General features: G+C 41.4%; 1 protein-coding gene across 2 annotated transcripts in view; it reads left to right on the forward strand.

The window, feature by feature from the left end:
• Window positions 1-14,380, forward strand: part of LOC109853925 (putative mediator of RNA polymerase II transcription subunit 26) — a 60,973-nt gene that overhangs the window by 3,229 nt on the left and 43,364 nt on the right. The window contains exons 1-3 of one of the 2 annotated variants that reach the window (XM_020426503.1): window positions 4,188-4,258; window positions 5,086-5,827; window positions 7,981-8,036. In XM_020426503.1, the coding sequence (XP_020282092.1) occupies window positions 8,004-8,036 (33 nt within the window). In that variant the 5' untranslated portion in view covers window positions 4,188-4,258; window positions 5,086-5,827; window positions 7,981-8,003. Of the gene's footprint in view, window positions 1-4,187; window positions 4,259-5,085; window positions 5,828-7,980; window positions 8,037-14,380 lie in introns of those variants that run through there. The other variant, XM_020426502.1, reaches the window with a different exon arrangement.

The following is a 14,380-nucleotide window of genomic DNA, read 5'->3' on the forward strand; positions in this document are numbered from 1 at the left end:
AAACAGATCAATAGGAAAGTGACAATTGATAGGTAGATACCAAAGTTTACCGGTATTGCGACAATGCGACGCACTTGTTACAGCAAAGTTTGCTTATTGACAGACCATTATACCGACGACGCGGTGATGTTCATCGAGAATTGTAACCATCGCGTTTTGAGAAGCGAAACACAGAAAACACAAGTTACGAAAATCCGTGACGACAATAAGAAATATTACTGTTATTTAATAAACGTAACTAAAGTAAAGTCACGTGACTTTACTTCAGTTACGTGTCTTTATATCAGTAACATTTTTATTTCCTTTCATAAAAATATCGATTAATTTATTAAATTTGTTTATTAAATTATCAGGACCAAATGTTTTGTCTTATAACAAAGATATGGCGTTTCCAAAAGAAAATACGTTCGTTGCATCTTGCGTGTGCAATATGTGTGTCTCTGTATAAATTCTTTAATATACAATAGAGGGGGGAGAACCGTCTCTTTGTGTAGATTTAGATGAATACAAGAATAACACGATATCTTTGTATCACTGGTACATTCGTTTCTCGGAATTCCTTCTGGCTCCTCTAATTTAAAATAACGAGACACAGGGATCTATTGCTGCGATCCTTCCGCGTGTCGAGGCATCGTCGTCGTCGTCGTCGTCGTCGTCGTTCGCGTTTCAGTGAGCAACCTAGCGTTAAAATTTTCACACTGAAACGAGACAGTCCTCCCCTTTCCGCAATAGTGCAGGAACATGGAAGCCGTATAACGGGCATCCCATTAAGAGAGCGGTACTTTCCCTTTTATAGCAATACTCTATCGTCCGCGTGAAATTATGCTAAGCTTATGCTGAGCGCGCGCTCAAGCGTCCCTTTTGATTGTAATGCGAAGCAGATTTTAGGCGCGCGCGTTGTCAAAAAAGAGTATGCAGAAGATACAAGAATGAAATTCACCATGAATGGGCGCTTTAGAATTAAGTAATTGGAACGAAATAAATAGGTTTCTCAAAAGTGACGAAGTTTTTCTTCGTCTTTTATGCAAAAAGAAATATATAAAAAATTTCGTCCTAGTTTGATATATTTATATGCGCTTCTTCTTTTACAAAAAAACTTCAAATTTACTTTTGCATTTAGTCGTCGAGCTTGCTCTCTCTCTCTCTCTCTTTCTCTCTCTCCCTCCCTCCCTCCCTCTCTCTCTCTCTCTCTCTCTCTTCCACTCTAAAATAACGTTGAAAGCATTTCCACTGCAGCGCATCTCATGTTTGCGGACAATTGTTTGGAGATTGCTCTCCAAAACTACTGTGTATCCGTTAAAATAGTTAAACCACAACTCCCCCCTGGTTCTTCAAGAGCAGCGAATATTTGCGCGTGACAGACACGTAATTTTCAGTCTTGTCGCAAACAAATGCCGAGATTTTCGAATACTTGTGCCAAGTGTTCGCAAGCTTTTAAGTAATACGCTACCGCGCGTGGAAAATTATACAATTAAAACTAAATGCGTTCATTATTCTCTCTCTTGAAGTCCGCTTCAAACTCAAACTCGCTGTTCTTCTCATCGAGAAGCCTGACCATGTATTATCACCACATCGATTGAACATCGAGCGACGAGATTCTTCTTCTTCGACAAGAGAAAAACTCACTCGTCCGATAAAAGTAGATTGAGTGGTCGCGCGGCGGAAATCAGCGTTGCGCAGAGATTTTCAGAATCGAATTCACAAAAGAGCGGTGTGAGAAGAAACGAGTTACACGACGCGTCGAGCCGTAAAACTTAAAGATCGATCGCGGCGGGAAGTACGCGGAAAGTTGCTCTTTGTCGATCTAACGGGCGTTATCGCGCAACTTCTCGAACGAGTAATCGTAGAGTCTCTCTTTTTTCCGCCCTCCTGGCGTCGGAGGGCTCTGCACCATAAAAGATAATAAAACGTTCCGGGTCGCCATCCGAATATGAGCACACGCGTAACAACAAACATCTTTGACTAATCAAAACGAACACTTGCTCGCACATATATTTCCTCGAGAAATCTTTGTTCTTATTCCAAACATAAATTTCTCGCTACGAGCTATTTCGCTCTTATCTTCTTAATAGATATCAAGACGGCGAAGGATGCAAATGAAGTCTTTTCATCCTGGCTTCGTTTCATTCCCTTCCTCTTTATCTTTCTCTCTCTCTCTCTCTCTCTTTCTCTCTCAAATAATTCAAAGGACAGGTAGCTAGTACGTGGGATTTATTATATTCGTAATTTCTTACTTCAGTTTTCCTCTTCGTATTGCTTTCACTGCAACTTTCACGACCGTTGCTGCGTTTTGCAATTACTCGAGAGAGGCCTCGTTATTTCTTTTCTATTTTGAATTAAGTGTGTCCCGCGTTTACGCTGTTTCTCTTGTTTCGCGATAAAACTCGTAAAATAGCACACGCGTTGGGTGTTTCCTCCTCCCCCTCCCCCCCAAACCCTTGTTTCTTGCTCTGCTCCGGGGTTTGTTTAATTAATTTGATTGCGGGGCGAGAGACGGGCGAGAGGAGGAGGAATATACGATGCGGACAGAATAATTGGCACGCGACCAATACTGGTAAATTAATATTTATTCACTAAATAATCTACACACCTTTACTTCTTGTTTTGCTACATGTGCGCCGCACATGTCTCTCTCGCCCGGCTTAATTAATAATTAACAGCATTTTCTCGATATTACTAACGATGTTACTAGCGATTACACACGCCCACGCACATTGATATTTACGAGATATACATGTACATAATATATCGCGAGCTGATTTTTTTTTGACCTGGTTTAGGTCTGAATTAAACTATCAATTATTTTATTGCGCTCTTTACAGACGTGTTATATAGCACAGTTCGCAAAGTAAATCTTTCAAACAAACGCGTCAATTGTGATTGTTTGACGCGCGCACACAAATCACGTATCAAACGATTAAGTCAACTGATCAATATCTCTCGAACAACATGTCACATGTCCCCTCGTGCGCGGTGCGTTAATGACTTAATATCGTCGAGAGTAATTCGGCCGCTCTCAAAATGTGTGTGAAAGAATTTATTCTTCTTTTCTCTCTCTCTTCTCTCCCTTATCCCTTCGTCCGGTTTCACGCAACACGCTCGTGTGTTCGGAGCCTCTATTTTCCACGACGTATTGTCAGGTTAAATACCAAGCTCGCTTAAAAGATAGACGGTTCGTTATACGTGTGCGTGACGTGGGCACGCACGTGTGCATGTGTGAAAGAAGCGGAACACCCACGTCGATCCGATATCTGACGGCTCGAAAGATAGAAAAAAATGTACGTGTGCGGTGTTCCGGAGTTTCGTTGATCATCGCGGACGTTTCGATCCGTGAACGATCTTCGCTGTCAGAGCGAGATCGGTTAGGATATTACCAATTTTCTCGAAGTCCAACGTAATTCGACCTTTACAAACACACACACACACACACACACATTCTTTCTCTCTCTCCCTCTTTTGTAACCGTCGCGCGTCTGCAACTTACCTTCCCCCTTCTCCGAAGCAGGTAACGTGCCTCGTAGCGCAATGGCGCCTTACTGGCTGTACCTGGGGATAACCGTTCGCCAGGTTAGACCTGACGACGATTGGACGATCGGCGTAAAGCGCGGCACGGATTGGTCGGGACCGCGGCTTCGTCGGCACGAAGGTTTAATCTCGTTTTACCGTAGGCGCGCTAGCGTTCAGTTTAAGTTACCTCGGCCGGTCGGTCGGTCGGTGGGTCGGTCGGTCGGTCGGTAGACGCGCCTCGTTCGGTTCTCACATTTAAACCGGACGTTTACACAGTCGGCCCGTATATATCTGTTTAACACAGAGTTCTCTCGTTGTTGGTCATTCGTAAATCCGGCGCGGCTAGAGCGTAAATGCGCGAGCGCGCGCGCGCGCTTGCGTGACGATCGGCGTTGTGTCGGTGAGTATATTAAGCGAGAGAGCAAAGCGCGAGTGTGCGCGAACGCGAGCGAGGACGCCGTTCTTCGCAGCAAACGGTGACACGATCGCGCCGCGTTCTTTCGTATTGTGTGCGTTTGTGTGCGCGAACACAGGCGGCGCCTTGGCCGTTTTCTCGTTCACGTTTGTTGCGAAACGCGCACTGACAGATACGTGCGTGTGTGTGACGTTGAGTGTGTGCGTACGAACGTTATAGCGGTGTGCGCATGTCGTAGCGCGTATACTCGCTCGAGCGCGCTCGCACGCGCCTGCGCGTGGTGTGGTGAATGCGTGTGCGTGCAAACGCGCGTACACAGTACGCTTTTATCGTGGTGTGAGTAACAAGTACGGAGCAAGCACGCGCGCGCGCGCGCGCGCGCGTAACGGCTCCCCGTTTCTTCTTCGCTCATCCGTCCTGCTCTCTTTCGCTCGTCGTGGGTAACATCGCGACCGCCGCGCCGAATTCGCCGTGTGTACGCGCGCGATCGAGTCGGTGGTATTTTTGAAAAGTTGCCGTGTTCTCCCCTCGCGTGCGTATCCGTTCCTCTTTCTTTTTCTCCTTCGTCCTTGTCTTTCTTCCCACTTTTCTGTCACATACTTCGCTCTCTCTCTCTCTCTCTTCTCTTCTCTCCGCTCCGCTCCGAGTCTCTTTTCTCTCCCGTTATAACCGCAGGAACGACGTGAAAATCCGCGGCCGTCGTCGCGGCCGTGCACAACAAACGCACCGCCGTGTATGGTCGATTTTAAAGAAAGCCGTCCGGTCGCGTTCTCTCTCACTTACATATCGGTTCCCCGGCTTCGGTCCTATCTCGACCGCGTCTCAGTCGACGAGCGGTCAAGTCGCGAAGTTGCCGCTGTAACGAACACCGTAGCAAGACGTACGGTCGATCGTAGAGTATACAGGAAGATAATTCGACTCTCCGACTCCGTGCGCGAAAAACACAAACGTGTTCGAAAGGAAAGTTTGAAATTCGTCGGTGACAGGTAAAACGCGAGCGAGAACGTGGAGCGGGGAACAACGTCGGAGCGAAGAAAGAAAGAGAGCATTGCATAGAGGACATCTTTGTCCGACGTCGCGCGCGCAATAAACACAAAAATACCGTGATTTCGAGGAAAGCTAAATTCTCTCTGCACTTGGTGCGTTCTTTTTTTTGTTTTTAGTGGAACGCGGCGTCGAAAGTGTGTCTCACGTCACGATCCGCGCATTCTCCCGTAGTAATACTACTACCTGTTAGCGCGGAGCGAATAATGCCGAGGTTTGCCGAAATATTCGCCGCTTTCAAACTTGTACGACCCGGAGGACGACGCGCGACGTCTCTCTGAAGCGAGTCGCGGATGAATAGTGCGAAGTGAGGCGAGTTTGAATCGCCGCCCGGTTCAGTGTCCTTCTCGCCAAGTGGTTCCTTTTCTTCGGTGTTCCGTCGCAGAAACAACAGAAACGGTGAAATCGATCGGGATTCAGTGTGCGGGATTTTTCGGTGTTGTTTGTAGGCTCTCTCTGTATGTCACGGATTGTGACGCGATTGTGAAAAGTGTGCGAAATATCTGACAGAGCGCGACAAAAGGAGAGAGGAATAAGTATCTCTCTTTCTTCATGCTGTGCGTGCGAATTCGGCGATTCGGTTTACCTGTGTTGTGTTTTGTGCGCGGCGCGAGGTTAGGATTGCGTGTGTGCTCCGGGAGAGAAAGTTCTCTATCTCTTTCTCTCTTTCTCGGGAAAAGACGAAGAGCGAAAAGGATCGAAGACTACTTGCATACTACTTTGCACGGTTTGCGCAAAGGAAAACAAAATATCGAATCGACGTCAAGCAGCGTGGAAGAGGGTCGTCGGCAGTTCTCGATCGAGATCTGGATTACGCGGGCGCGCCGAGGATCGCCAAGATTTTGCCAATTCGTAAAAACGGTTAGTGTTCTCGTTTTGTTTTGTTTTCTTTTTAAAGTAAACAGACCGTTACCGCTAAACCAGAGAAATTGGAAGGGTACCGAAATCCTTTTTGGTGATCGATCGAGAACGATTCGTAAGCTAAACTCCGAATTTGTTCGGATTTTACGGGGTGTGCGTAAAACGCGGCGCGCGTGTGTTTAGAAATAAAACGGGCGTAATAAAGTTCGGACAACACGTTGCGAAATAAGAGAGAACAAACAAGAAAAAAAAAAAAACCAGTATTTCTGCTTACATTATATATTATTCACGCGCGAATTGTTCCTGATATTTTCGAGCGTCGGATAACCTCCTCGCGCGTTGTTTGATCGATCAAACATTTCCACGTTTGATTCGCAAAGAGCTCGAACCGCAACAATTCCTGTTGAATTTTAGGTTTCAATCGAAAGCTGCGTGTTGTAAGATGGCTGCGATTTAAAATCACGCCACGAATCGAATCGAATGAGCAAACGGTATTTCATGTTCGCAATTTGTCAAATATTATTGATAGATTTTTATATTATATGGATTTTATCAAATTTATATAAATGTGAAAAAGAGAAAAAACAAACTCTCAAAAAATTTTCTTTACGCACATTTACAAGTTAAATATGTTCCGATGATGAATAAATATTTATAATTTTTTATGACAAGTATATATATTTAAATTTTGTATATTGAATTAACTTTCTAGAGGAATTCAGACGCGCGATTGATTTATTTTGCACTGAACGTTATTAATCAGCGTTTGATTCCATTATAAAAAACGCCTCTCTATATGATTGCTGGCGTAGAACCCGATTTCGCCGCCACCGCGTATGCTCTCTCCGGTTTAAAAGTACTTTCGCGAGAAAGCGGTGTAGTAGCGGAACTTAATTCCCCGCAGCACGGGAGTCTCTCTGTTTCGTGAGCGAATCGAAGTTAAAGTCCAGCTCGCGTGCTCGATAGTTTAGAACCTTCTCCGCACGAAAAGCCATCGATCCCACAGTATATGTATGTAAATGTCGATAATAATTTATAAATCAGCATAAGCCATAAGCAATATGTAAATAACGTTCGTTCATTCTCTGTCAAGAGACTGCAGACTCTCGATTAATTGATAAATATTGCGTTCTATTACTGTTAAGAAAATCTAATGATATATGAAATGAAAAAAAGCGTCTCTCATTAATTACCGCGGTAATTTTTCGGATGATTTAGAGGAAACATACATTTTCCTCTTCCGTTTGTCCGTGAAATATTTGCCGACAAACACGTACATACATTTGCGTACACACTGCGTTGTGTATTGGTTTTATTTTAAAACTCTCTTCTGTGTTTTTTTCTCTCTCTCTCTCTTTCTCTTCCGTTTCTTTCAGATCTTTTTATCTCTTTATTCGAGTCTTTAAAAGAACTTGTTTTATTATACGGTCAAAGAAAATATAAGAACGTAACAACTTCGAGAACATCAGAACGGCGCTATTTACCATCGACAGCGGCTGTTGTGTGCGCTTGTTCTTTTTTGAATCCATTCGTCTTTATTAGCCATATTTACATTCCAAAGATGCTGCACGAAACGCAACGGGGACGGAATTTTCCGTTTCAACGGTCGTCGGGTACGTAATTTCCAGCAGCAGAAACCCGGAATGGAGAAGTTACTTCGTGCGGAATCGATCGTTTCGTAATTTCAATCAGCAACACTCTTCCGATTGTCTCTTATCGCTCGTTTCTGGCGACTCGTAACACCGAAGTGCAGAAACAATTTGCGCGGCACACGAACCGAGTAATATAACAGATTTTTTTTTGTTCGCCCGGTTATATTTTCTTACTTCTCTATCCTGCAATTTTTCCAAGTTTGGAAGTCGTCGATTCGTACCTCGTCGGTTCGAATTTCGTATCAGTTTACCAGACAGTTCTGGGAGAAGAACATATTGGGTGGTAGTTTTCCAAAGTACAAGGATTTGTTGTAAATTGCACACTTGGCAGAGAGAGAGAGAGAAAGAGAAACAGAGAAAAAAGAGAATTTTAAGAATTCAAGTGAACAATTTATAAATTTTACTTTTATAAAAATCATATATATTTAAAGTTTTGTTTAAGATATAGTAGATACGTACAGTAAGAAAAATTTAAAGATAATGTGTCTGTTGATTTTTCAGGAGGGCACACGGACAGGAATGGCATGAGGGAGGGCTCCGGCAACGTTGCCGACGTGGTGAGTAAGATAAATAATAAATAAAAAAATTGTCATTAAAATCCGTCGCATGGATTGTTGTGATTATGATTTTCAATGAGACAAAAAGGTTGACGAGCGCGAGACAAAATTCTTTTTGAGATGGTTATCGCCGGTATCTTTTGGCGTCTCGCGTCAAAGTGGCAGCGCCGCGACAGCCCGCGCGAAGTATTTTCGAAAGCCTTCGGGCTGTGTTGGCGTCGAGAAGTAGGCTACCAGGTTAATACTCCTATGTAGTGTAAAGAGGGGAGAGAGAGCAGAGGGGACGGGGAAAAGCGGCACGGGGAAAACAAACAGAAAAACGTAGAGAGATTTAACAATCTCTCGTGTTACAGTTATAACTGACCCGTAATGAAATGCCACAACTGCAATCAGATGCTCGCGATTTCTTGCATCTGTAACGTTTTCTATCGCGATATTCAGGAAAAAGCTGGGAACCCGGGATGTACTAGACACCACACATACACACATCGTATAAATTCGATTTAATGACTTGCTTAAATACACAGAGAAGCGTGGCTATAAATATACCGTGTACTGAGTATATTTTCTCCGTGAACTGCGACTCCGCGCTTGCATAACTTTGCGGAGCCAGAAATGTTTTATCATCTTTTCTGCTTGAATTAATTTAAATAAAATTTAAAAAAAAAAAAAAAAAAAACGCGATTTCTCAGATGTGACTTCTACTTTTTCTTTTTAAAGTAATTTTTTTCTCGAGATAAATTCTTTTTGTAAAATAACTGTTGAAAAAAAACAAGAGTATTTATATAGCCGAAAAGATTTTTTCTTTCTTTTTTTTTTGTCTCTTTTCTCGAATTAAGTAATGTTCCGTTTTACACCATATAATACCTATTAATCTAATTAACTTTTTCAACCTTATATTGAAATTCCGTAATGGACTCTCTCTCTCTCGCTCTCTCTCTCTTTCTCTCTCTCTCTCTTTCTCTCTCTCTCTCTTGTTCTCTAGTTAAAAGTTTGAACTTTTTAATTTTAATGAATTGTGGAAAGTTTCTATTATTAAACTTCCACACCGTAGGCTGTGATAAATTTCTATTCGAACTCCGTATTGTGTGTGATAAATTGCACGTCATAAAAAAAGGGAGAAAAACGTTTTTGAATGCGAAGAAAAAATGTCGCAATATTTTATTACAAGATCTTTCACTGATAGGAGCTCGGATTCAACTCTTTCAAAGCTTTAGAAAACTTTGAGTTACATTTCTATCACAAAAGTTTATTTATAACAATCTTCGAAACTAGTTGTCAATCAGTCCGTAACGCAAAATAACGGGAAAAAGTCGGATAAAAGTATTCGCGTCGCGTTCGAAGAGTTTTCTATTCTAATTTACCAACAACATATTTATACGTTCGTACGCGCATTACAAAGTTTGCGTTTAGCGTGTTTGTTTTAATTGCAGTTCTACGATGTGCAAATTACTGACTGAGCGAGATGTTTGTACTTTGTACACTAATTGCAAACATTTGTACAATAATTTGTACAATATTAGTGCTATTAGGAACGTAGTAAAATTCGCGGTAATGGAATAACATTAAATTTTCAATATTCACATCGTGTGATTTTAAGCTTCGCTTCTCCACAAAGCTATTTTCAACACTGTAGAAATGTTCGGATTTGATGATAAACGCGTTTACGTGTACTACATGTAATAACGTTCTGTAACGGAATTCTCTCTATTGAGTGTATAAATTATTAAGTAGTTCTTTTTTTTTTTTTTTTTTAGAATTACATACTGATTACCTGCAAAAATAAATGCTACAAACGTTCACAATGTAACGTCCCAACAACTTGCATGTGTAACACGATCGTGTTTCATTCGATTGTCGTCGGTGAAGGAACACGGCAAATTCTCAGCGAGCGGTCACGTGACATCAGTCACTTGCTCGTTATACTCGTTACTCGGTATTCATTATGCAGTACGCGTCAGAATTAGATCTCGTTATCGCCTCGTATATGATTTTACGGCGCGTTGGAATCGGTCGACGTACTGTAATAGACGCGAAACGTAATCGATATTAATCGACACGTTTCGCGAGCACGGGCTACTCTACATTTTCCCGCCGGACGGAACGCGGGTTGCAATTAACGACACGGTATTAATTAGCGGATTTATCTCTCTGAATCTCCGTACATATACACATACACACATACGCAGCGTAACCACTATAAATTTTACGTATCTTGCGTCCCATTTGTTTCGTTAGCGCGCGCTTAAATGAGATTTGGATACCGTTTCATCTGCGAATATCGTCGCCAGACCACATTATCCCATAACTTGCGTGGAATTTGCAAAACTATATATCGCGCGCTTTAAAACGCGAAATCTCCATCCGGATCTGTATTTTGTAGAAATATATACATAGCGTTTTTATTTTCACATATTTTTTAAAGCTTACACTCTGTGTATTAATTCAGACAATACTGCATTTGTGTATAAAAACATACGACAACAATTGCGAAAATAAACCGATTTGATTCGCGTAGGATTTTTATTTGAATCCGTATTTTTGACAACATATTCTTTATCACGACGATATTAAACGCGCGATAAAAGCGCCAGAGTCTTTTTATCGGGGAAATGAAATTTTTGAAACGAGATGTATACGCTTTTATACGCTTCGACTGGAATCCCGATTTCTGACATGGGAAATCCTCGTGGAAGCTGCGTGTTCTTTGATCAGACATTTCCGGAGCGTCGGCATTCGTACTTCTCGACACGAGTGATCTCTTTATCCGACTTTCTTAACACTTTTTAAGTTATACTACACGCCGCGGTTCGATCGAGCGCACTCAAGCAGGATAGAAGCGAAATGTTGTGTTCGTATTCTATCTTGAATTATTGCGACATGGCGCATCGAGATGTTAAATCCGAATATATACGTATATATATGTGTATATATGTATACATATATACTATATATATTATACAACCAATGGCATCTTCATAGTTACGTAGTCAAAGGATGCGCACTTGGCATTGCCATTGCTTTACTCTTAGGCATTAAACGCTTAACCGAGAGGTTAACCACCGGGGAATTTTGGTGAGAATTGAGTTTATTAGTTAGGAATTACCATACCCAGATGCTGTTCTCTCGCATGACAGGCTGTCACCATCGTGTTTTCTTTTCTTCATATAATCACGATGCTATTGAACGTGAAAGAAAGATGTTTTGCGTTCATCTATTATTCTTTTTAAATACAAAAAACATTTGTCTTTATTAATTTTACGGGTAACGTTCGTCAAGCGAGCTTTACAGGTTCGGATGTGAAATAACAATTTTTCACTTCGAGATGTAAATGAGAAAAAAAAATAATCGCAACACTTTTGCAGAGTCTCGCCCATCACTGCATCTGCGAGATAAGCAAATACGTTTTTAATGACATTCGTCATTCGCTTCTCTCTCTCTCTCTGTCTCTCTCTCTCTTTCTCTCGATAGCGCGGTGAAGGCGGATCCGTGCGACCGGCCTCCGGTATCTTTCTTTCGGTTCTCCTCCCTCTTTCGAATAACTGCTGAACTCGCGCGAGACCGTGTCGATGAAAACCAACAAATCCATTAGGAACCGAATACACACGCAAATTCGCTGACATCGCCTATTTGCGATGATGCTGCTTCGGTAATTATAAGAGTACCATTCCGTTGCACAGAATCCGACTGGATGTGCGTACGGTAGAGCAGTATTGTTGATCTCCCGTTTGCGAGAACGGTGGGACAAACCGCGCTGACCAAAACATCTGTACACTAATTCCATATGCGGGTATTATAAAATAAACAACCGAACAAACAGTGAAAATCAAAAATACCGTTTATTCGAGATTTTTCTTTGCTACACCGCATCGCACACAAGCGAAACGGACTGGAAACGAAATGATTTTATTTGCGCTGTTTGTTCGTTGTTGTTATATACATATATATATGTCTGCGCCTTTTAATGATAATTCTCTATCAATATATTAAAAGTATATGGGACGTTAATACAACAATAATACGCTATGCTGGGAGAATAAACGGGAATTGGTGAATTGCTTGCATTAAGAGAATAAACGGGAATTGGCGATTGATTTTAATCTTAATGCAAACAGAGATGTCAGTGAAATAGAACGAAACACAAACACATTAATTTTGTCATTTATCGATAAAAAAAAAAAAAAAAAAAAAAATAGTGCAAAATTGTTTTAATCGTCGTCGTTCCTTCTTGATCTCTCTAGAGTGCTCTTTAACTTTGGATTTGTTGCGAATACCGAAGTTATGTCGCTCGCTTGCGAGCTCGAAGTAGCATCCCAATACTTCTGACGAGCGAAGGGATTAGCGTACATTATTTAAACGGAAATCGTTAGTTATGTAAGTACAACAGCGTAATAAGGCCGATTATTCCGACCAATACCTCAAACCGTTGCACGTCAGAATTCGCTAGCGCGGTTTACTCCCTCCGGTCAGCATATTCCAAGTTATTTGAACGTTCCGTGAATGCAATTTTGACTCAACCACGATGGAATGTATCCATTAGCACGTATAGGTGCGCGTATATAGTCGAAAATGACAGCGACCGCCCTTTTATCGCATTTACGACGGCCTGTTTCAAGGACGCGAATTTCAAACGCAATATTCGCTTTTGACTCGTTAACGCGATTATAAATTTCTCGTCGCTTTTCGGCTTAAAACTTGTTACGCGAATAAAATATAATTGGCGTGATAAAAAGTCTAGTACGCGTATATTCGAGTGGAGATAAACACTGTGTTTAAATTAAGAGGAAACAGATATTTGTCTCGGAGAAGCGGATTTATTGTAATCCGGAAAAAAAAAAAATGTTGAATCGAATAAGACAAACGCGAGGCGTGATAATGAATTTAAACAATGTTTGCTCACACGCGCTCGCGAGCGATGTTTCTTGTTACGTAGACTTTATGGTATTATCGTAGCTTTTACAACGTAAGTACCTGTCCATCCGCGTAGACACATAAATCCCATCATGCATGCGAATGCCTGTCTATAGACGTCGTTTATTGACGGACGTATGCGTGCGTGAGTATCGTTTTCGCATTCGCCTCGATATGCGCTAAACGTCAGCGAGAGCTAAAGCATCAAAGGCGAATGCGGCCGATACCGCGCCGCTCACAATCATTCAACGACAACGGCTCGCCGACTGATTCGATCGTATGCTAATTTTGCAGTCGTGTACACGTGCGCGACCGCTTCGGCGCTTCGATTTATATACACGTGTACAAGTGAAAAATTCTCAACGAGATGCATTTATATTGTTGTAACATAAACTAGAATATTTCGATCACTATTTCTCTGAAAAAAAATTGAGGGATATAAAATCAAATATATAAAAGTTTTGAAAAAATCGCCAATTATTGTAACAAGTTTGTGGTAATTTACATATTGCGAATTTTTGTACATTTTAAGAATTTATACTAATTTGTATTAATATTTGCTGTGTGTGAAAATCGTCGAATCTGACGAATCCCGAGATCAAGATTAACTTATCGACTGAAATCGGTATTTATGTAAAATCCTAACCAGATCTATGTTCGGATTACGCGTATCAAATAGCGAACGGTGTGTAATCCTTTCTATTTGATATCGGATGCGGCTTCGCTCTTTGAATTGCCTCTCCGCTTGCGCGCCGGTCTTTCGGGGAATCCCTCTGTTGTCTCGGGGAAAGATACGTCCGTTTGCCATCAGGTGGATTCTCGTGAATGTGACATTTACGAGACACACAACGTTACGCCACACAATATGTAGGTGTAACGAGAGCTGAAAAGACGAGAAGAACCGCAGAAGAGGCCTAAGTGCAAACGCCTGTTTCCGAAAGGGGATAACTTTCTGCTTTTCGCGCGTAATCCGCAATCGTATCTGCGCTCGAATACTTATCGGTCGTACTACTTCTTGTAGCTGTAAAATTATAATGCTTTCGATTACTTTCGCTTTTCCTTTTTTTTCTTCGAATACGTGGAGAAAACAAGACAAAATGAGAATAACGTGCGCCAAATAAGAAGATTTTACATGAAATTTGAAATAATGAATACAAGCTAATTGAGATTTGTTATACTGCCGTATCCGTAACAAAAAAAACAAAAAAACAAAGGATTATTGCAATATTAATTTATAATTAAAATAATTAATTTCGCGAAACGTGTTTTGTTTCATTTATTTATTTAACCTCCTTTATACGCAGTAATTAAATGTAAACTATAAATTTTACACGTCCCGTCCTTCTCTATAATGTGTATTGTTTATATTCGAAATGGCGCTGTGTTTAAAACAATTAAATTTGTCATTTTCAGTCGCGTTGAAATTTATTCAT

This window comes from Pseudomyrmex gracilis, unplaced genomic scaffold, assembly GCF_002006095.1.
Source record: "Pseudomyrmex gracilis isolate BER0280 unplaced genomic scaffold, ASM200609v1 scaffold_56, whole genome shotgun sequence".
Classification (NCBI taxonomy): Eukaryota; Metazoa; Arthropoda; class Insecta; order Hymenoptera; family Formicidae; genus Pseudomyrmex; species Pseudomyrmex gracilis.